This window comes from Buteo buteo, chromosome 3, assembly GCF_964188355.1.
Source record: "Buteo buteo chromosome 3, bButBut1.hap1.1, whole genome shotgun sequence".
Classification (NCBI taxonomy): domain Eukaryota; kingdom Metazoa; phylum Chordata; class Aves; order Accipitriformes; family Accipitridae; genus Buteo; species Buteo buteo.
This window is the reverse complement of record NC_134173.1, coordinates 54,165,170-54,187,154: the sequence shown is the minus strand read 5'-3', so window position 1 is coordinate 54,187,154 and position 21,985 is coordinate 54,165,170. Positions and strand designations below refer to the sequence as shown.

The window sequence follows — 21,985 nt, the reverse complement described above, 5'->3', positions numbered from 1 at the left end:
TGCAAGGGGCTTCCTTGATCCGCGCCCGAAGCCTCCCGCAAGGCTGTGACGGGGGAAACGGCGTTTCAGATCGCTCTGTGAAACACGGCAGACGGCGCTTGGGGAAGGGGAGGGCGAAGGGAGCGGGCGGCCACGCCACCCCCCACCCGCCCCGCCTCGGCTCTGCCCGGCCGCCATGGCGGCGGCCCGCCTGCCCCGCTCGCTAGCCCCGCCCCTCGCCCAGCCAAGCCCCGCCCCTCACTTAGCCAGGCCCCGCCCGGGCTGGCCCCCTTCCCCCCCCCCCCCGTGGTTGAGCGCAGGCGCGTTGGCAGCCGGCGGGAGGGGGGGAGGCTGCGCGCGGCTCTCGCGAGAGCTGCCGCGCGGGGATCCGCGATGCTTTGCGGCGGCTCGCTCCTTTCTGGCTGCCCGGCCATCTTGGCGGCGCGTCTCCGGTGAGTGGCGCTGGGCTGGGCCGGGCTGGGGCGGCGCGGGCGGGCGCGGGGGGCCGCTGCCGGGTGCTAACCCTTCCCCCCCCGTTCACCCCTGTGTTCCAGTTACCGGCCGACCCGACGCGAGGCAGCGACATGGTGGCCGCGAAGAAGACGGTGAGTGGGAGCGGGCCGCGTCGGGCTCACGTGGCGGCGGCCCGGCCTCCGCCAGCGGCGGGCGCGGCGCTGGGGCAGAGCGGACCCCGGCGTGGGTCTGGGCCGGGGGCCGGGCGTGGCGGGGGGGGGCCGTGGGCACCGCCGGAGGCGCCTGTCGCGGCCCTCGGAGCTCGGGCCGTGCCCTCCTTGCGCAGGCTGCCGGCCGCGCCCTGCGGCCGCCTCCCGCCCGCTTCTCTGTCCCCGGTTCCCGGCTGTGCGCTCTCCCGGGCTGCCTGCGGGGCTCCTGGGCTCGCTGGAGGAAGGGGGAGCCGGTGCTGACCTCCTAGTGCGGGTGGAGCTGAGCTGTTGTATCTCCTGCCGCGCTCTTGCCTTGCTCTTGGAGCGACTCTGGCAAGGATGGGCTTCGTGTTAGTGGGCTGGTGGTGTTCGTCCTTGCAAATGCACTTACCTGTTCCCACGAGCACCACGCTCTCCTGGTGGGAGTGCCAGCTCGTACTGCATGTGGTTACTTGTTTCTGCTAACCGGTATAACGCTCTTGGTGTGCGCCCTAGGGAGAGACATACTCCAAAGCTGGTTTAGGTTTGCAACGCAGAGGTGGTGTTTACTGGGACTTGACTAGCTGAGCTTTGATACAGGCCTGTCACATACACGCGGATGTTACTGATTAACGCAGATAGCAGCAACAATGCTTTAAGATGTGTTTTCCTATTGTAAGATAGGTGGGTAAGAGGTATTTTTATGAAGTTGGGAAAACATAGTATCAGCAACCCCCTTATCCACAAGCTTTCTCATACTCAGATGGTAGGCTGGCTTTTCTTATTCTGCGTTGCAAATTATAGGGAAATTATTAAAAGATTGCTTGTATTTGGAATTTCTTAATTTTCTTGTGTTGTCCAGCATTTTGCAAAATGTAGAGTAACATACAATAATGCTTTTCTATGTTTTTTTTTTTTCAGAAAAAGTCCCTAGAGTCAATAAACTCTAGGCTTCAGCTGGTTATGAAAAGTGGTAAATATGTGCTAGGATACAAACAGACTCTGAAAATGATTCGGCAGGGCAAAGCCAAGTTGGTCATCCTAGCCAACAACTGTCCTGCTTTGAGGTAAGCAGATGTATGAAAAACCAATTCTCCTTAAAATTAAGATAGATAGGTTCTTTGTACAAACACAGTGTGCACTTCATGTTAATTGCTACAGTGAATTATTAATTCAGAGTACTTAGCTGGCATATTCCAGAGTGCTATGAAATAGGTGATGGCTTGTTTGGTGTATAATGATTTCAGGTCTGGATGCATTGAGATGCTTCCTGACATTTTTCTAGCTTTCTAATTCATAGAGTTTGCCCTAGCAAAGAGACTGGAGGCTTTTCACACTGTGATAGCATTCATATAATGGGGCTAAATTCCTGTGGTTTTTTTAAGTAGTGTATGGGAAAATAATTTTACAGGTAGCAAAACTGGTAATTGACCCTTATTTAAAATATTTGAAGCACACAAAGTTTGCTGTCCAAGTAAGTTTTATAAATTTAGGTTCCTGACCAGTGAAATTGCTATTTTGAGAATGAAATCTTTACTAGCTTCCTGACATTTGTCGTGTTGAATTTCTGAGCCCTTTTTGTCCTCAAGGGATATTGACAGATTCAAGAAACTCCAAATGCAGAAAACCAAAATTAGATGCTTGAGAAATGGCAGGACTGTTAGAGTAGGCAACATGATAGTGAGGATCCCAGAAGTGCTTGAGGAACAATATTGACTACTAGAATCTCCTGATGGAAGTCAGAAGAGAAGGGACTATAGATTGACTTTTTTTTTTTTTCTTAAGAGAAATACACAGTTTCATTCACAGCTAGCAGTAGCCGGATGTCTGTTCAGCATCTGGCCACTGGGTATCAGCATTAATAATGGTCATCGTTTATGCACTTTGGCTTAGCTCCTACAACCTTTCAGAAGTCTGGAAGTCCTGAATCCCCTTCTTTCCTGTAGAAATGAGCATATGTAGGAGCAATCTCAAGGATTTGTACTCCAAAAGTGGGTTTGCCATTACATACCTTCAGCATACTTTGGATAAGGGTTCCCTAGCCCCAATATGGTAGTGATGTTGTCTGGCAAGGAACAGGTGTGTTTTTCTGGGTGGGAATGAAAACTCTAAGGTTTAAGTGTGATTGGAGTTAAAGCTGTCCTTGCTGTATTGGAGTCAGAATTGTTTGTCAGTACTGTAACACCACTAGTTTTTGAATTCCAGAAAATCAGAGATTGAGTACTACGCTATGCTTGCCAAGACTGGCGTCCACCATTATAGCGGCAACAACATCGAATTGGGCACAGCATGTGGAAAATACTACAGAGTGTGTACACTGGCTATCATCGACCCAGGTATGTCTCTCTTACAGTGTAGTGACCGAATGGCTATCTGTCAGTGGTTCCTCTGTTCACCTGTGAGTAGCAGCACTGAGCAAGTAATGTGCAGGGGTGATGACACATTTTGCTGTCCTTCTCTGTCAGGTTTAACTCTTAATTACAGTTTCTTCTGACCAAGATCCTGTTCTTCTTTTCTGAGTCCTAGGTTCTCAGAACCTGGAATTACTGCTGCTTGTGTTTGCACACAGCTCCTTTTACTGCTAAACCCTTTGAGCATGCATTTTGTCTACCTGTCAGTCTGTAATGAGGTTTCAGTGGCTGGGAAGCAACTTTATGGTACATGTTTCTGAGCTCATCAGCTAGAATATGAGCTTGTGCAACGTGCTGTTTATGTCAACCTAAATCTAAGACAAAGGATTGTGAGTTGTCCTGCTTCCCAGAATGATATATACAAAAATAACCTATATGCAGGTGGATACTAATCCAGAGTTGAAAATTATATTAAACGTTTTATTTTAAAAGTGTAAGTCTGTGTGTAATTATTGTGGTTTGGTAGCACTCTTTGTCCCAGAGAGTTGCTCAAGTTCCTTGTACAGACTGCTAATTAGGTGACTTCTCGTGCTCTTTCCAGAATCTTCTAAGAGAAAAATCAATCTTTTGTTGACCAAAATGCATACACATGGATTTAATATTTCTTTAATAACTTTTCACCATATGCTTGCCAAGTGACATCGGTTTGAATTCAATGCTACTTCAGAAAATTTTATTTAGCTTGCATGTATACAAAGACTAGCTGTAAACTTACTTTTAAAAATTTTAGGTTTGATTTTGGGTGGGGAAGGAACTGCAAGTAAATCTTACAGCTGCGTGACGTAATGCGAATATTCTCGCTGTCCTGATATTTTTGTGATCAGGGGAGGCTAGACATTCGCTATATTAAAGCTATGCATTGTGTCCTCCAGGACTAGATTATTGCTCTAGTACTGGCTTTGTACATGCTAGTGACAGGTACATAATTATTGTAAAAATATTGTGTATGGATTAGCAAAATACAGTAACAAGTGTTTTTTATCAAGCCATCAAAATTACTTGCTTTTTTCGTAGACTGTATTGCTTGTAAGTTGTTTTCTATTTGTAGAATCAGTGTGTTCGTTGGTTGTTTTTATTTTATTTTTTGGCTTATGCCTGAAACATCTTTCTGTGGGTCCTCCTCTAACAATGTATTTTTGTTTTACAGGTGACTCTGACATCATTAGAAGCATGCCAGAACAAACCAGTGAGAAGTAAATGCTGTAAAGGTGTTATTTCTACAATAAAACTGGTTACAGATCTGTTTTAAGAATAATTTGTATTATACCTTTGCTGGTTTTAGGGAACAAACTATATAAATGAAGATTCATTACCACTGCTGTGTTTCCTGTTTTGTTAGAAATAACCCTCACAGGACAAAACTTGCCTGTTTCTTTCTCTAGAAATTGTGGATCTCAAGAGGTAAGCGGAGGAAGACTTGATGATGGCGAGTATGGTGCCAAATCAGGCTAGGGCTTCCTTAGTTTTTGGTTTTGGAGTGCTAATGCAAAAACAAGGAGTAATGTGAGGCACAGTAGCAAATTTGGGATGTTGGTGAGGGATCCCAAAGGGTTTACTTACACTAAAAAAAGCACACTATTTTTACCAAGTCAATCACAAAGTGTCAAACCATGACACAAAGTACTAATGCAAATTATCGCCTTTGTCTTTTCCTTCCAAGAGAATATATATCTGTCAAATGGCAAATAAGATAGCTGCTAGGCATGATGTATAATATCATACTTTAAATAAGATAACCAGTTAACTTCTCAAAGCTGATTTTAAATTACTCCATTTTTTTAGTGTTTTGAAGACATTATGTTAGAGACATGAATTGGTGTTCTCAAGTCATTGTTGCTGAGGACATTGGTATCTTACAGATTTGTGCCAGTTTTGTGCAAGACCATGACTGCAGGATGTTCCTTATTACTAGTGATAATTACTTGAGGTGCCAGTGCTTTGCTGACATGCAGTAAAAGAAACACCTAATGAATATCAGTATCTACCGGTTTGCTTGCAGAACTTGCATTCTGTTTGCCAAAATATGCTGAAGCACAAGATACCTTTTAAAGCTTGCTGTTATGTATCTGTGCACACTCATTAGCTTATCTGAGATCACTTAATCTAGTTTTGCTGCAACTACTTCATTCATTCTATACCAGAAGCAGAAGTTGTCTATTTCCATTTGGAGATAGAAAAGAGGCAAACCAATGTGTGTCAAAGCAAAGGAGGAAGTGCTGGTGTCTCTACTTATTAAACCACAGATTTTGGTGGTTCAAGAGATAGTTTTAGATACGGCTGTAGGTGTGAAAGTAAAGCTAGCAGAAGCATGCCGTTGCTGCCAAAGGGAAGGAGTAAAACTATAAGGCAGTTCAGTTGGTCAGAATGGCTGGAAGCCATTTGCTGGTTTTGTGTCTTAGTGTTTGATAAACAGGTGTGCAGCTAGTTGTATTGCTCAAAGAATGTTTTCATGATTAAAATACTAGTTGCATTCAGGAAAGTTAGAGAATCGCTGAATGCTGACCAAGGAACAGTAGGGAGAAGTTAGATGGTCTGGATGTGGTAAGAGAAAAAGTACTTGAAACTTTAGATTGTGATACCCTGATAATCCAGCAGACTTCCCACTTGTGCATTTACTTTCATCAGTTTCAACACAAATGTATAAATTTGTATTTTTACTTCCAACTGATTTCAGTAGTCTACTTTTTGAAGAATACAGGTGAAACCTAATTGCTGTGAATGCTGTCCCACTTGTTCTGTTCTTATATATGTATGTATATATAGAACTATATATATATCTCCATACAGATAGGGTGCTTAAACTGCTAGCAGAGTGAGTGGAGGAGGAAAATACAGAAAAGCAAGCCAAATAAATTCATACTCTAAAAGTACTTCAAAACATGGAGGTTTCACTTCAAAAAATAACAGCACTTTATTATTTTGCATAGCTTATTTCAGTTGTTTAGTTCTGCTTAATTAGATTTTTTGCTAGTTACTAAATCGTTTATATATATATAAAATTTTCAACATTTCTTATCTGCAATCAATGCAAGACAGAACACAGTATATAGATGCAGGGATCCAAAACACTCTTCAACTTCAGAAACAAGGATTTGTTGTTTTACTTTGAACCAGTTTAAGAAAATAGCTCTGACAAGTTTGTATGTATAAATACACAGTGTAGTATATCACTTCAAATTTTGATCAGTATTTTAGCCTGTTTTCCAAGTCTTCCATTCTCTTTGTCATTTCTTCCAGTAGGCAAATGTTAAGGAAAGAGAGCTACTGATAGGATACATTGATAGAAAAAAGTGTTAGCTGCCTGATTGCTGTGGTCTGTAAACTTGCCCTTGTTTCTCCTCTTTGTTACCCTCTTTGACTCCCAGTAGTTTATGATCTAATACTACCCTGTATTTTCTTGTTCTGCTTTTATCAGCTGAATTGAGGAAGCTGTGTGGAGTCCCATTCAGTAACAGACATACCTTGACATGTAGTTCATGCTGCGGCGTATTAAAAAGACTGGTGGTTCTGAAAACTGGCCATTTTCCTGTTTTAAAGGGAAACTAAATATTTATCCTAGTTAATGCTGTTTAAAAAAATGTTTCACTTAATCAACATGTAAGCTAACAGTAGATTATAAAACTGTATGGAGCTCTGTGACTGCAGTAAGAATGTCTGCTGATGATCTTACATTCCTGCCCTTTGGTGGTGTAGCGTAGTGTACTGTTTTTACAAAGCCAGTGGTTTCCAGACAGATGTGGAGTAGAGCACAACAAGCTCCATGGGATCTAGGGCTGGCTCCACTGAAAGTAAGAAGCTGGAGCAATGCAAAGCAGTGTACAGTATCACTTTCCTGATAAGTGCCTCCAGCTGACAGGAATGCTACCTCTGCTGCAGGAGGAGGTTGGATTGGTACTGCTTACCTGACCACCTTTCTCCAAGAGCCATGGTAAGGGTGGAGCGAGGGAAGCTGAGAGGAAGAGGGGACCTAGCATCAGGAGAGAACTGAAGGCACTGAGGCCTGCCTTAGAAGGACTAAGTTGGTGTACCCCAGTCTTTGCTTGTCTGTTGTCTTGATTTCAACGTTCTAAGGTCTTGCGCAAGGAAGAATGGAGAACTGGGCATATGCAAGCGGGATCTTCGACAAAGGGCTATTAGAAATTGGTGAGGGTAGGCTGGCAAATTGAATTCAGCCTCTGAGTTTGGCCAGAACAGCCATGTGTGTTCCCCTTCAGTCGCATTGATAGCAGGAGAATCTATCCTCTTGCTAGTAAGGAGCCAAGAGTGGGAGTCCTGCTTCTGTGGGGACTAGCCTGCCTGTACATCAGGTTTATGGTTTGGTAATTCCTCAGCTGTCATGCAGAAGGGATTACTAGATGCATGCCAGCATCATTTGAGCTGCTTTCTTTGCAACATCAATGTTTCAGGTGTTTACAAGAGGCAAAGTTCAAGCAGTAGAAACTGCATTCATCTACTGATAGAAGAAGTTAAATGTAGTTGGATACAAGTCATCAACAGTTTGGATTGGTTCCTCTAAATTTATATTCTGTAGCTGGAGCTAGGTTTGTAGCCAGTTCTCCTCTGCACTCCCCCCAGATCACTGGGATGGGGACTGGCCAGCAGTCTTCTGCAGTTATCAAGAATTAGTATATCACTCAGTATCTGTGCTGCTAAGGCAGATAAATGAGGTTTGTAATGGAGAGGAAACTGGGTAGTTCTTACTCTGTTCAAAGCAGTGGTTGCACAGTGCTCTGGGGAAGTGCTTGGCACAGTTCTATCAAAATGCAAAGGTCTCCAGCTTAGTGTCAGCAGCTTTTCCATCACTTTGAGTCCTTCTCATATGTCAGGGTTGCTGCTTAAATTGTAAAGCAAAACCACACATGTTGCTAAACTGTTTTCTTTGATTCTGAGTAAGCTCAGAGCTCCTCATAGCCCAGCTGCAGGAGATTACAGTGAAGAGGCTATGGCTTCTGCTGAAGGGGGAAGGAGCGGTCTGCTTTCTTGTCAGCATCGAGGTTGGAACTGCATGTCTGGATAATGCTCTTAAGGATGTGGGAAATGACCTAGAAATTTTTCTCTGAAGTCATTTGGAGACTTTAGAGAAGTCCCTTCAGAGAAGTATATATGTTGAGCATTTCAAGCACCTAGCAATAACCTTATGCAATGGCTTTCTCCCCCCTTTATGAAGGTATTCTACTTTGCATAGAATAATTTAAAATTAATCAAGTGATCAGAACATGATTCCTTAAGCTACCTGCTGAAGGATTCACTAGGGAAGGTGAGAGAGTGAGGCTGGCTGCTGCAGTTACAGCTGAAGGTAAGTCTGAACTGGTAGGCAGTATTTTGCATCAGGTTAACAGAACCCTCTGTGGTCTTGCCTGTTGTCATGACCACTGAGGGCTCTGTTAGCCTGATTCTGGACAGACTTAACTCCACAGGTTCCTCAGTCTGAAGCTGTTCTTCTCAAGGAAGCACACAGTTAAGAGCTGTTGGTATGCCTGCACTCTTCTGTGCAAGAAGTGCAGAGTGCTTATTGCTCTTTCACACAGTTACAAAACTTAAATACAAGATATGATGTCGTCTTACTATTTGATGAGGCAGAAGCAGCTTTCATGAAGAAGACGCAGGAATTTGCTGCATAAATACTGCATGATGCAAAATAATGCAGACAGTTGTATTGCCAACTTGCTGCTGTTGTCTCCTGAGACATCTGGTGGATGTTAGAGATAGTGTAAAGGCTACTGTACAAACAGCTTCCTTGAAAAGACAGACTAACTTGTCGGGGGGGGGGAAGCTGCTGATGTGCACTTAGCTAATTTTTATCTGCATATTTTTTATGCAAAACTAATAGGGTCTCAGTCCTGTGAATTCCTCTTCATTTGGAGTATTGTTTTAAATGACTCGCTGCATCTGGCACTTTACCAAGCGGTTCAGAAGGGAAACATCTCCTGTATTGTGACTCCTGTAGCCAGTAAATGCTATTTTGATGCCATCTGAAGAAATAACCCAAAGCAAAGAGTGTTAGTCTTGAATTTGACCAGTCATTTCTTTGCTGTCCCTGAAGGTGTTTACTGTTAGAGATTATTAAAAGTTAAGATCCTTATTAATATTGTGGTCCTTTCTATGAAGGAGAGGCAGATTGCAAGTCTTGAAAGCCTTACTTCTTGGAGATTAACATTATCTATTAAGTAGTTTAGCTTTTCATTACAGTAGATTCATTTGAGCTATGGAGACAGCTTAGACCTGATGTGTTCTAGTTTCTTTTAACCTGCCCCACTTGTCTTGTATGTAAGAAACAATTATTCTGAAAGGATATATCGCTGGGTGAGTTTTCTTACTTCATTGGTTGCGTAGTTCTGGAATGTCACAAGGTTTTCACATTTGCATTGGTCTTTATCTTTTGAAGCTTTTGCTGAAAAACAGAAACAGTCAAGCATAGGCCAAATGCTGAATAAATCAAATGGGATGGGGCAGGAAATGACAAGGACTTATAAATGCAGAGCAGGTTTAATACAGCTTCCTGTTCTCAAAACAGGTCAACATCCAAAGGAATGCTCTGGGGCAGATTTTGTAAATACTGGGAAATAGTACACAACACTTGGGCCTATATATTCAAAGAGCAGTCTGCATTATTCTAAACAAAGGTAACCTGATTACCTGTTGTTCTTGTTGAGTGAGTGTGACTGTCTTCAAAAAGATACTTGTGGTGTATTGCAAGATTGGGACAGGCAATGACATCTGTGATGGCTATTGTGGTTGATTCAGGTCCTGCAGGAAACCCCCCAAAAGTCTAAAAATCAAACCCACTTCACTTAATTATACAGTATTTTTTTCTACTCACATGCACTGAGTTCTCCTTAATTAGTGAGTAATCTCACTGATTGCAGTGAGGATCATTCATGGAGAGGACTAGGGATACAAAGATGTGAAGGAGCTGTTAGGCTGTATTTACTGTATACATGATTTAAGTTGTGGGTTGCAGAACTGAAAGGGAGTTGTGAAGGTTCCTGTGAGAAACAGAAGTGATTGAAAGCTGAACATGCTTTAAAATAACAAGCACAGTGTTGAAATACAAGTTTCCCCATGAAGTAATTCATTTGGATGGTGTAAGAAGCATGCAGCCATGTGTTTGTTACAGTCAGTCTCAAATTTTTGGTACAAAGCAGATTTGAATTGCAGAAAGGAGGGTGGCTTGGAGCAGGGTAGGAAAGGGAATGGGATGAACAATTTTCTTATAGGTGAATTGTTAAGGGTTCTTTACAGAAGGCGGCATAAAGAGGCAATTTAGCAATGATCTGGGGAGACAGCAGGACACTGACTTAAAACAGCAAACCTGAAGGCTGTGGACCAGTCTTGCGAAGCCTCCCAGATGATGGATCCTGCTGGCGAGCTGACTCTTTCAAGGCTGATGTAGAAAGAAATTGCCAAAGGAAATGAGATCACAAAAGGAGCGATAAAAACGTTCACATTCCCTAGAAACGGAGATGTTTCTTATTAGTAACTTGGTGTTTCTCTCTATCTCTCGTAACACATGGAGAATGCCTCATACCTATGCAGTTTAGAAAGGTTCAGTGTTGATGGAAACTCCAGGATTCGCCCTTCAACTCAGACTATCGGAGGAACTCTTCCAAAACAAGAAGTGCTTTACGAATAGATTAATAGTAGTGAAGCAATCTGAAATGACTACTTTGAGTCCTTTAGTGAAAATTCTTGCATGTTTCATTGTCATTCATGAGTCCTTTGGAATGAACTTGATAAGAACAAAAAACTGCTTGAAGAAGGAAGAAATTTCTTATTTTCCTTCAATTTTCTTCTTTATAATGGGAAACATTGATCAGGGAGTTGGGAGTGTTTAGGTGAGAAGAGTGCAGCAGAGTTTATTTGATGCACTACAGTTATAAGCAAAAATTAGAAAAAAAATCATGAAGCACACCCTTAAAATGTAGGAGTTTATTTCAGACTCCACATACCCATCTTTTTAGTCAAAGGGTGTCTGGAAAGAAATGGAAACTTTATATGCAGGTATACCCACGAGTCGTTCTGTGCACTACCCCTTTTTTGCCGCAAGAGGGTAATGTAGAGGCACCTTTCGTTCATTAAGAATGGGTTCTTTTATAGAAAATAAATGCTTTACCTTCAATTAACTGTGGAGCCCTTAATGGCCCAGATGAACTGAAGAACATATATTTAACAACCGCATGACTTGATCAACTATGCCAGGGGAGTGGATGGAACATCTGGGACTCCCTCCCTGCAAATATACCCAGAGTTCCTTCACTGAAAGTGAATGTGTGAGGGTAAAAGGTGATGGTGCAAACTCTCCAGATATGCCATGAAGGGAGGTGGAAGATGCTTCTGGGCCCCAGAGATTTGTTGTAGCTATTGGGATTTCTGTTGGTCTATTGAATTTTGACAGATGCGCAATAATATATATGCAGCTGTGCTAAGTTGCACTGGGAAGGAGGTAAGACCCTCTGGGTTGGGGCTGGCTGGAATGACTGAACATGAGCAACAGGGAGTGAATGGAGATGAGTGGTTGAGTAAGAAGACCAGAGTTCAGTGGGAAGAACTACAATATATATATCAAAAAGTCTGTGGTAACTAGCTGGTGGAAGCAACACAGATTTTGAAGAAGAGTTCAGGGCAGAGAGGTGTGGGATGAGATCACAAGGTAAGGAATGAAACAAACTGCGTGAGGAATCTAGCAGAAGAATGATCAACTGGGAACAAGGATGGTGAGATTTCCAGTGTAGGAGGGAAGAAACAGGTAAGATGAATCTTGAGTGTTTGACCCTGGGTAATGACTTGCTCTAGAAGTTGTTCAAGAGCTGTAGGCTAATGAGGACGCTGTCTAGGAAGGGCAGAGGAACTGACCTGAAAAGTTTTGAGCTTTGGACACTGGGCTGGTATAGACAAGTAATTAAAGTTCAGATGTAAGGGACAGAAAGAAGACTGGTAGACGTGTGGCAGAAGGTTTCCAGTTTGGGACGGGAACTGGGAGTTTCAGAAACTCCTCTTCAGGCTTCAGAAACTGGTAGGGGTCCAAGGATTTCTGATCTAATCACCTCTGTAAAGCTGTAAATAATCTGGCAAGTAGCAACAGAGGCTGCTAACCTGAACTGAGTCCCTTGGTGAAGTCACTCCAGTGAACATAAATACTCATTTGTTGGGGAACAATGCTAAAGTTAGGTGTTTGTTTTTAGTGTTCTGTTTTATAACAAAACCTAAGTATTCTGTTAGGAAAAGCCTGTGAGAAAGCGTCTTCAAACATGTCAAAAGCAGCAGCTGACTATTTGCAGCAGTGATAATGATCTGCAATTTGGAAGGAGAACAGAATGTTAACCAGCAAGGCTGCCGAGTACTGTCATCTGATCACGGCTGGGGTCTTGTGACAAAAATAGTATGTGACCATGTAATTAAAGGCTCCCATAATGCACATGCTCAGAACGGGTGAAGAGGCAATCATGATGAGTGCGTATTATGTACAACGCTGCTGCAGCCTTGTTAGTGCTTCCAGTCAGATGAGAAATGAACATTAACCAAGGCAATGAATGGGAACCTTCTGACTGAATTCATCTTAAGAGGCAAAAGAGAAAATCACTTTTTTTTTTTCTACTAGTCATCTTGAATGAATAATAGTAATCGGCAGCTATTCTACGAGGCTGATGCATTCTTGCAGAATGAAAGGAAAAAGCCTTACCCTGAAAGATTTGGGGGCTTCTGCTTTACTTGGAAACATGCAGCCCATCCACAGCTGGGACTGGGGATAAGAGGCTTTGTCAGTGGAGTCCATGAGGTTCAGAGGGTCTCCCACTGCCCTCACAGGCTGGAGCCTCAGAAGTCCTCAGGTAAGGACCAAGGCTGGAGTAAAAATTAAATTACTGCTGTTGCAAAGAGGGAGAAAATTTAGGCTGTAAAAAAGTGAACTTTCAGCTTGTGTAACAGGGTTGGAAGCAGAATTTCTGGTGGAGTGAGTTGATGAGCAATAGGTAGTCCTGGAGTGTCCAGAAAAACAAGGCTGGCTCCTCATTTCACAGGTGTGAGGCATTACCTGTTGGTGAGAGAGGAGGAGGACAGAAGCCAAGAGGCACCAGCTCTGCCCAGTTACTAGAGGTGTAGTCTATAAACTGCCACAAAGGGGCAGGTTTTACTTATTTTTCATATGGTAAGTAATGTAGTTAAAAAAGAAAACTGTGGTTGCTAAATACTGCTGTGGGTACCTGAAGGATGCATTTTTATCACCAAGCTCTGGGGTTTGGTAATGAGTGAGAATTATACCGGTTGCCAGATAGTTTTGGATTTGGTGTCTCCCCAAGCTTTTAAGATGATATGCTATCATCAGCAGATTATCTGCCTAATAAGAAGGTTAATTGAACAGACTTGGTTTCATGTTACCATAGTATTTTGTGTTTCAGAAAGATGGAACTAGGACTTTGTAGAACTGAGAGAAATGCAAAGAATATACAACCTAAGAAATATTCTTAGATTCTTTTTTTCAGATTCTTCCTTGACATCTGTATGAGGAAGAAATGCACTGCTGCTTGCCAGCCAATTTTACACAGTAACGTTAGAGAAGAAAATAAAACCTTTTTGCGTTTAATTCCAAGAAAAACAACTAAATAAAAGCTAGTGAAAATTAAATCATCTTGCACAATTCTAGTGCTATTTCTAATACTATTCACAGTGATGTTTCTGAATTTTGCTTCAGGTACCAATTTGAGTGTACAAATAATACTAAGTCCTGGGAATGCATAATGTCTGAGTGGGAGAGACATGCTGTCCTCTCTCTGGCTGAATAGCTTTTGTCCCAGCTCACATTCCCCCTTCCCCTTGCAAAACTTCAGCTGGGAATGTTTATATAGAGGCTGTTTGTGCCAGAGTGAGGAAGGGTGCTTTCTGGAACAAACCTTCCACGTTTGTGGAGCAAAACTTGGAGTTTATGCACAACTGAGATCCACTCTTTGTGGCTGTGAATGTATGTTCAATGAACTATTTTTAGTCTTCTATAAATACGCACAACAGCTCTTGATGATTTGTTTTGCTGTGGTTTAGGTTTTTGCCACTGGTCTTAAGAGTAATTTTTTATTCTCATTAAGACATTACAAATCCCTGATTATTTTCCCACAAGCCTAATGAAGTAGATCATGCTTCTTTGGTGGGGTGGGGTTCAATGCATGGCTGACTTATCTGTACAAAAAGAAAGGGGAGGGAGCAATTGATTCTTCTGAGCACAGAGGTGTACACCTTATGCAACCTTTATGAAAATAAAGGAAAGGCAATTATTATATACCTTTACTTGGTGATAGATTAAGGGTCTATATTCTTCATGTAATAAAGGGCAGAAAAATTTCAGTGAGTGACTTATGCCTTGCGATGTCTGACACCAATGATCTATGACCTATACTAGGACACTAGTTGTCCTTTTAGGCCTGCAAAGTATCTATAAGCATTTATTCCTCTTCTATCTCAATGGAAGTGGAATACAGTTACCTTCACAGATTTGGGCTCTTAGCTCTTCACTGATGTCCTCCATAGCTGTGAAATCCTCAGCATAGAAGAGATGTTTATATGATGGCTCAGAAGCAATTTCCAGCAGTTCTTCCTCAATTGCTTTTCCTATTCCAATGGCATAGATAATTATACCTAGATTCAAAAGAAATTGCACATAATTATTACATCAGCAGTTCTAAACCCTTGTTCTGCCATGAAAGGAAAATATGAGCATTAGTCATTTGAGAGAGAGAGAAGGGAAAAGCATAAGAAATGTATGCTATGTAACTTCAAAATTGGTTTTGAACAGGCTTAATATGCTTTAGTTATTGAGAGAGATGTAGAAACTCACTGCTTTGCTGTAATTTAGCAGATAGTTTTAAAGTTAGATATGACAGTTGGTTGGCCACTACTGATAGTAAATGAACCCAGAAAGAGTGCTGCAAAACATCCAAGAGAATCACACAAGTCAGCCTCACAGTTGCACTGAAAGTGTCTGGTTTGTGTGTGTCTGTGTATGTAGGGTGTGTGCAATAGAGCTAATTACTGATGGGAAGATCTATTATATATATTAGCAAAAGGGGCAGAATCCTGAAAGATGGCAGTATTTTTTTTAAGAAAAATATAAATACGTAGTCTTTCATTGAAATCCTCAGAGCACGTTGAGACTAGATTCTTGCACTCTAAGGGACACTAGTCATCTGAGAGGCACTGCAAAGGTACCCAGACCTATGAGGGTAAGAACATGGGAAAAGAAATTATTTGTGGGGCTAGGAGAGAAACAGCCTCATAACAGGGATGCTCCAGACAAGCATTTCTCCAGCAGAGGTGCTAGGGAGAAAGTAAATGAGGATTTGTAGTTTTCTTCACTCTGAAAGCAGAGAAGCAAGAGGCGGTTCACAGCCCTCTCACCAGACAGATTTTAAAAAAGCAATGAATACAAAACATAGTGATCTTCAGTATCCCCTTTTTCAGCAGTTATTTTTTTATTCTTGTGAACAACTGTTCTGATACAACATTTCTCTTTACATCACTTCTGGCTTAAAAAGTGTCCAGAACTAGTACTGATTTTGTAATTCAGAATACAACTATTAGCTTCATAGTATTTCATGCTCTTTTATAAGATTCAAGTGCAGAAGCTGCCTTCTCAGCTGGTTGGTTTCAGATAAAACTTAGGATGAGGAGGTTTGATATCTCTTTATTATCACAGCTAGACACTCGCTGAATTGCAACTTTAACCCTTTTGCTGAAGAATCCGGGGCCTGATAACATCATAAAATACACATTTTCCAACTCTTTAACATTTAATGTAAGCATCTCCTTACTTTTCATCGTGAATCTGCCTACCATTGCACTTCAGCCAGGAAAGTAAAGCATTCACCAGAAGCTGATTCAATTTAATGAATGGACCAGTCATGCTGAGGTCTGTTGCTTTTTAAAGACTTGGAGATATCAGTGATAAAGCAGTCAAGGCCAATTTCATATTCAGCATTACTACATTGCCTACACTGCAATTACACAGGGGATGGATTTGGCTTGTAGCGTTACAAATATCAGCATAAGCAGTCCGGAGCTGAGGTTTCATTCAGCAAGTAAGCAAGGTTGGCTTGTACTTCTTTCCTTCTTCAGTCCTGTAAATCCTCCATGTAATTTCTCCAATCTCACTAGTTAGCATATAATCTTTGGTTTTGTTTTTAATATTTTAAAAACCACTTTGTTTATATTTCATTGTAATGGCACCCTTATTAACACATGCTCTTCTCATACCCTTGGACATTTTTCCCTTTTCTCCTTACAGAGAGGTATCAGTCCTGACCAACAGTATACTAATCATGTATCAAGTTATGATTGATATATCAAGTCAATAAAACAAGAACAGAAAAAAGATGTGCAGTATCTTCTAAAGTCTGGCTGTTTTCTCTGTGTTGTGGGCTATCAGCCACGGTTCTTGAAGGAGTTTCTCAGAATATGTTTTGCAAAGAAAAAAGGTTCCTTTATTTTCTTGAAAAGTTTTGAAAATTTTCAGTTGACTCTGCTAAACAGCTGAAAATTTTCTGATTTGTGGTACAGGTGTGCTAGAGGATGGATTTATGCCCACACATATTCTAAATTAAAAATCACCAGTTTTCAGTTACATTTCAGCATATCACCTGATAAGGCACATAGAAACAGAAAGATAGACAGCACTACAGCTATATCCTTTTGTAAAGAGGACGCATCTTCCTTCCAGAACACCATCAGCACTATAAAATTGGTTAAAAATACAGGATATATGTAAATAAGAATATAAAGTAATCAATTATTACCATAGTATTTCTCAGGACGATAGATTTCTGTATTTTGAAGAGACAGGTTGGGGTTTTTTTTTATTGTTTTCTTAGAATTTTTGGTGAACTTTCCAATGTTCCCAAATCTCTGTATCAAATGTCTACCTTTAGTGGATATGTTCAGGGCACTGCATGGCATGCCAGGTGGTTAGTACCACTGCCTGTGGATGGCATGGAACTGCAGTGGCGAGAGACTCATCGTGGGTCCTGCATTAGGATGACGTACATGCCTTGTAGCAAAGGCTCCTGTGAACGCCAAAGATATGATATTCTGCTACAGTGGCCATTGTACTAGCCAAACTGCTCTGGCAAATCCTTTCTTGATTAGTACATACTGTAGCACATCCACACTATTACTACATCTTATTTCTAACAATATTTGCCTTTTAGAATGAGTCTAAAACATCTCCACTTACCATTGCGCTTTGCTCTAGCAGCCCACTCGGAGACTTCATCCTGGGCTCGTCCATCCGTAAACACAATGGAGATTCGAGGGACGTTTGCTGAAAATGGTCTTGCTCCTTCTGTTTCTGTGAAGCTTCTCTCAAACATTTGCTTCAGAGCCAGTCCTGTCATGGAACCTCGCCCCATGTACTTCATTTGCGATACAGCTTTCTTCATGTCTTTGGCTGAGCTGAACTGCCTTAATGTAAACTCTGTGCGAACTTCAGTGGAATACTGAAGCAAACCAACTCGAGCAGCTTTGGGTGAAATTTCAAGTGAATCCAAGATTCCTGAGACAAATTGTTTTACAATTTCAAAATTATCCTCGCCGAGACTTTTTGATCCATCAATCACAAACACCAGGTCAACTGGGCCTTCAGTGCATCCTGTGAAATAAGCAGCAGAGTGTTCAGATCATGAAAAAACTCTCACAAAGCTGAAAAAGGGACCTAGGTAACCAGGGACTGTATAAACTTAGAGATCACCTGAGTTTCTCGCTCATCCGACTTTGCCAGTGTGTCTAAAGATGTTGTGTACAGTCTATATCAAAAGCTAAGAGTGTGCCTATAACCAAGAGTTTAAAAAAAAATATAATCACAGATGTGTGACAGAATACATACTGAGACATGCTGCTTAGCAGAATACTACAACTCTTAAAAATACAGCAACAATCAGCAAATTTTAAGAATGACTGCTAAGTGGAGACAATTGTGTAACTGAAGAACATAGCTAGGATATAGAGACAGCTGCCATCATTTTCTTTCAGGGATAGGCCAGTATGCTAACTTTGCATTTGTGTAGATGACCAGCACTAAAAGACATGGAAGAGAATCATTGGAGCTGTATTTGTGTTGCAGAAGTAGCAAAAAGGTAAAGGTGGTACAAAGAAATGAGTCAGTGAAACCACACTTGTATATAAGGTGAAAATCTAGAAGTCATATTTAGAGTGGCAGGGAACAGTGAGGCAAAAGCCAAAGAGCCTGGGGAAGGCTGAGCGAGAAGAGAAGGGTTAGGCAGCCTGTCCTAGGGCTTAGGATGAGGGTCAAGTCTGGGGACAAAATTCAGACAATGCACATGTTTTTATAGCACAAACTTAAACCTGTAGTGGCAGAAAAACAGCTAAAAAAACTATAGGTGAGAGACTAAATGCTAGAAGTGTGCCTAGCTGCTAAACATGGATCAGAGTTGTTTATATAAGTTTTTTTGCTTGTAACTCTCTAACAGTCTTGTAATTAGAAGGCTTATGTATTGCTGAAATTAACCTTTTCTTGTTTACCCATTAAAGCTGGGAGTTTGTCAGGAGACTGACAAATTTGGAGTTCTCATACTTTTTGGCAAGTGCACACACAAAAATCAAAGCAGTTTGTAGGCACTGTGCATCCATGACAAGGTTAGGGAATTTAGGGACTGGAGAATATCTTTGAAGCTGCAGACTGGTTCTGCCAGGTGTTTTTTTATTCTGGAAAGCAATTGCCTCCAGCAGGCATAGACTAGTGCACTTTGTGCAAGGGGCTGGCTGCAGAGATTTTCAGCTCCTATTTGATCAATATAACTTCCAGGGAGAATTTGCCATACTAAGGAATCTAAGATTTGCATCTTAGTCTGGAGCAAATGAACTTTGACCTCCACTCATCTCTGATGTTTGTATAGGAAGAACGCTGTAAGCGCTATACAAGAGAGAACTGTGCAGCAGACATTACTTTGACTGCAGAAATTACTGTTACCAAGTCAGTGTAGGAATAAGGAATTTTCAGCTTTAAAGCCTGGGCTTTTCTTCTTACACTGTAGCTCAATTTTAAAACTGCTGTCCAAGAATTCCTTTCTGCAGTCATCTGAGGAAAAGATGTGTCACACATACTAAGGCAATGGAAATGCAATGAATACAAATATCAGAACCACCTCAATATCATTGCGTAAGTTAAGATAGGGCAGCAGTTCATGGTGAATGGTTTTAGTTAGGATTGAGATCAGCCATGAACATGTTACCATTCTTTTGGTAATAACAGTCTCCCCAACTAAGGCATCCATTTTTGCAGAATAAATGTTTTTACTGAGTTCCAGTAGAAGAATTTTTCTTCCAAGTATTAAGGGGTGATGAGATAAATGCATGTCATACTCTAAGCATGTCATGTTGGAAGAAAAGCAAATAGAATTAATCATATATTAAAATGGAGTATATAAGGATAAAAGCTTCACAATATATGAATCTGATTAAAGTGCACATTCCTTGATAATCAGATTTCACTTTGGCTTTTTTCCTGATGTTTGGAAAGAATTATTATTGTACTTGGTGCAACACCAAAAAAAACGTTCCAATTTGTTAGTTTTTTGCTTATGAGAGCATCAAGTTAATTGTTCAAGACATTTTGCATCACACTCACATATGCTTTGGGCTTTCAAATATCATATCATTTTTGAAGTCAGGCATTTTTTGAAGTGAGGCGTTTGAAGTGAGGTCAAGTAATTTTAGAAATCAAGCAAACAAATGCTTTCTAAATAAAATGTACTTACTTCTGCATGTTTTCTGATCCTCTTTTAGTACATATCCTTCCTGGCATTTGCAGATGTATGAATCGTCATTATTAACACAAATATGTTCACAACCATGGGCAACTGATTTGCAGACATCTTTATCTAGGAAAAAAATGAAATATTTATATGTATCCCATTTAACATATTTATAAATTAGAAGACTCCGAACATGATATTTAAAGAATGTATGACAAAGGAGTATAACGTCTTTGTTCTTTTATGTAGCAATGCCAGAGAAGAGTGGCTGACAGGCATATTGAGTTACTTACTTCGACATGTTTTCCCATCTTGTCGCAGGACAAAACCCTCATGGCACTGACAGCTGTATGAATTGTTATTATTAATACACACATGTTCACAGCCATGGTCAATGGATTTACACAGGTCTTTATCTGAGAATTGTTAAGAGAATTTCCTTATTAGATGATTTCTTAAATGCAAAACTGGCACAAACAAGCTCTGAGTGTAATTAAGTCTGTTATTTCTTTTACGACTGAAAAAACATATTCCCCATAAAAGTTTCAGCTACTCACTCCTGCATGTTTTCCTGTCTCTCCTCAATATAAATCCCTTGTGACACTGACACGTGTATGAATCGCCAGTTGGAACACAGACATGTTCACAACCATGGTTGACTGTTTTGCAGATATTTTTACCTTGGAATAATGAAAATTATATTTAGCACAGTTAGCTAGGTAAATAACTTTCACAAAATGTAAAAATTATGCAATAATCTTCCATGAAGGAGCTCACTTCATGAAGTTGATTCTATATTAAAGACACAAATAACACACTACTGTTGCATGGTGTGTTTCGTTAACAGATCAGAAAGTACAAAACAAAGATTAAACAACTTACTCCTACAAGTTTTCCCATCTTCCCTCAGTATGAAGTCCTCATGACACTTGCAGATATAGGAATCCTCAGTATTAACACAAATATGTTCACAGCCATGGTCAACTGAGTTGCAAACATCTTTATCTGATAAGAGTGGATGGAGTTTGTGAGGTGAGGTTCGTTAGGAAGAGATAATATCTTTTATTAACCAGCTCAGATAGTTCGAAATCGCAAACATACACATGTGCAAATGCTCACAGCCACAACACTTAAAAGACTCAAATAAAAACATACTTTTATAGCTCAGGCTACTCACATCTACATGTCTTTCCATCTTCCTTCAGTATGAATTTTTCACGACACTTGCAGATGTAGGAATCTTCAGTATTCACACAAAGTTGTTCACAGCCATGGTTGACTGAATTGCAAATGTCCTTGTCTGCAAACAGAATAGGTGGTAGTCAACATACATCAGCAGAGGCCTCGATTATATGTGTAATTCATCAAAGTCCTCATGCTACTTACTTCTGCAGGTTTTCCTATCTTCTCTCAGTAGAAACCCATCATGGCATTTGCAGATATATGAGTCATCAGTATTAACACAAATATGTTCACAGCCATGGTTGACTGATTTGCAAAGATCTTTATCTGAAAACATATAACAGCTCTTGATAGTTAATGCATTTCTACACAAGCATGAATGAGCTGCAGACAGAAAGTATGCTGATAAATATCAGACTACTTACTTTTACATGTTTTTCCATCTTGTCTTAGCAGGAACCCCTCCTGACACTTACAAACAAATGATTCACCAGCATTAACACAAGCATGTTCACAGCCATGGTTGACTGATTTGCAAATATCCTTGCCTGGGAATAGTGAGATAATATTTAATGTGGTTTGCTAGTTTAACTTTTTTTTATAAATACAAAGACTGGGGGGGTAATTCCATGAGCAAAGAAAGCTGGAAGTCTGCAAACTGAAAGCAAATCTCTGGCTAGTTAAATGATAGACAGATTAGCTTACATGCAGCGTAAATTCTGTACCATCTGAGCAGAAAGAATTGCATGGTTTGGATGGCCTCCCACTGACAATAAATCATTTTAGGATTAATCTGACTAGATTAAGGAGGAGGACTTTACATTAAAAGCAGTAAGAGTGAAAGGAGGGAATAATTTAGTACAGTCATTTAGCACAAATTCATGCTGGTAAAACCAAAATTAAGCAAAACGCTACAGGACATGAAGCAAAATAATTCTTTAACATCCTTACATCAATGCCAAGAGTCTGCATAAACCCCAGAAGAGTAGGAACTACTCATTTAAGAGGATAAATAAAATCTAAC

The 21,985-nt window shown here is 40.8% G+C and overlaps 2 protein-coding genes, 1 long non-coding RNA gene and 1 other non-coding gene across 8 annotated transcripts in view; 3 read left to right on the top strand and 1 right to left on the bottom strand.

Annotated features, from left to right (window-relative positions):
* Positions 1–320: 320 nt before the first annotated feature.
* On the top strand, positions 321–4,346 carry RPL30 (ribosomal protein L30). Its single transcript, XM_075023664.1, has 5 exons — positions 321–431; positions 534–584; positions 1,542–1,687; positions 2,826–2,956; positions 4,179–4,346. The coding sequence occupies exons 2-5, from the start codon at positions 564–566 to the stop codon at positions 4,226–4,228; spliced, it is 348 nt and encodes a 115-aa protein (XP_074879765.1). The 5' UTR covers positions 321–431; positions 534–563; the 3' UTR covers positions 4,229–4,346.
* Positions 3,817–3,951, top strand: LOC142029596 (small nucleolar RNA SNORA72). Its single transcript, XR_012649959.1, has one exon. It is a non-coding gene; the product is annotated as a small nucleolar RNA SNORA72 (small nucleolar RNA).
* A 1,609-nt stretch (positions 4,347–5,955) lies between the features above and the next one.
* Positions 5,956–21,985, bottom strand: part of MATN2 (matrilin 2) — a 76,771-nt gene continuing 60,741 nt past the window's right edge. For 3 of the 4 annotated variants that reach the window (XM_075023661.1, XM_075023662.1, XM_075023660.1), the window contains exons 15-27: positions 21,387–21,509; positions 21,166–21,288; positions 20,957–21,079; positions 20,662–20,784; positions 20,337–20,459; positions 20,073–20,195; positions 19,783–19,905; positions 17,244–17,657; positions 14,501–14,653; positions 10,344–10,415; positions 9,668–9,778; positions 9,327–9,422; positions 5,956–6,267 (exon numbers count right to left, since the gene is read on the bottom strand). In XM_075023661.1, coding sequence (XP_074879762.1) covers positions 6,215–6,267; positions 9,327–9,422; positions 9,668–9,778; positions 10,344–10,415; positions 14,501–14,653; positions 17,244–17,657; positions 19,783–19,905; positions 20,073–20,195; positions 20,337–20,459; positions 20,662–20,784; positions 20,957–21,079; positions 21,166–21,288; positions 21,387–21,509 — 1,760 coding nt within the window. In that variant the 3' untranslated portion in view covers positions 5,956–6,214. The remainder of the gene's footprint in view (positions 6,268–9,326; positions 9,423–9,667; positions 9,779–10,343; positions 10,416–14,500; positions 14,654–17,243; positions 17,658–19,782; positions 19,906–20,072; positions 20,196–20,336; positions 20,460–20,661; positions 20,785–20,956; positions 21,080–21,165; positions 21,289–21,386; positions 21,510–21,985) is intronic. The other variant, XM_075023663.1, reaches the window with a different exon arrangement.
* Positions 9,785–20,335, top strand: LOC142029205 (uncharacterized). 2 transcript variants are annotated; one of them, XR_012649868.1, is made up of 2 exons: positions 9,785–12,858; positions 17,265–20,335. It is a non-coding gene; the product is annotated as an uncharacterized LOC142029205 (long non-coding RNA). The 2 variants fall into 2 exon arrangements; XR_012649867.1 differs by having other exon boundaries at positions 17,262–20,335.

What these genes read in the sequence shown, in the direction of transcription:
- RPL30 (XM_075023664.1), top strand. Translation starts at nt 564, where the DNA reads ATGGTGGCCGCGAAGAAGACG. An exon ending in AACAACTGTCCTGCTTTGAG is followed by an intron (nt 1,688 to 2,825) that starts GTAAGCAGATGT and finishes TTTGAATTCCAG; the next exon opens with AAAATCAGAGATTGAGTACT. An exon ending in ACTGGCTATCATCGACCCAG is followed by an intron (nt 2,957 to 4,178) that starts GTATGTCTCTCT and finishes TTTGTTTTACAG; the next exon opens with GTGACTCTGACATCATTAGA.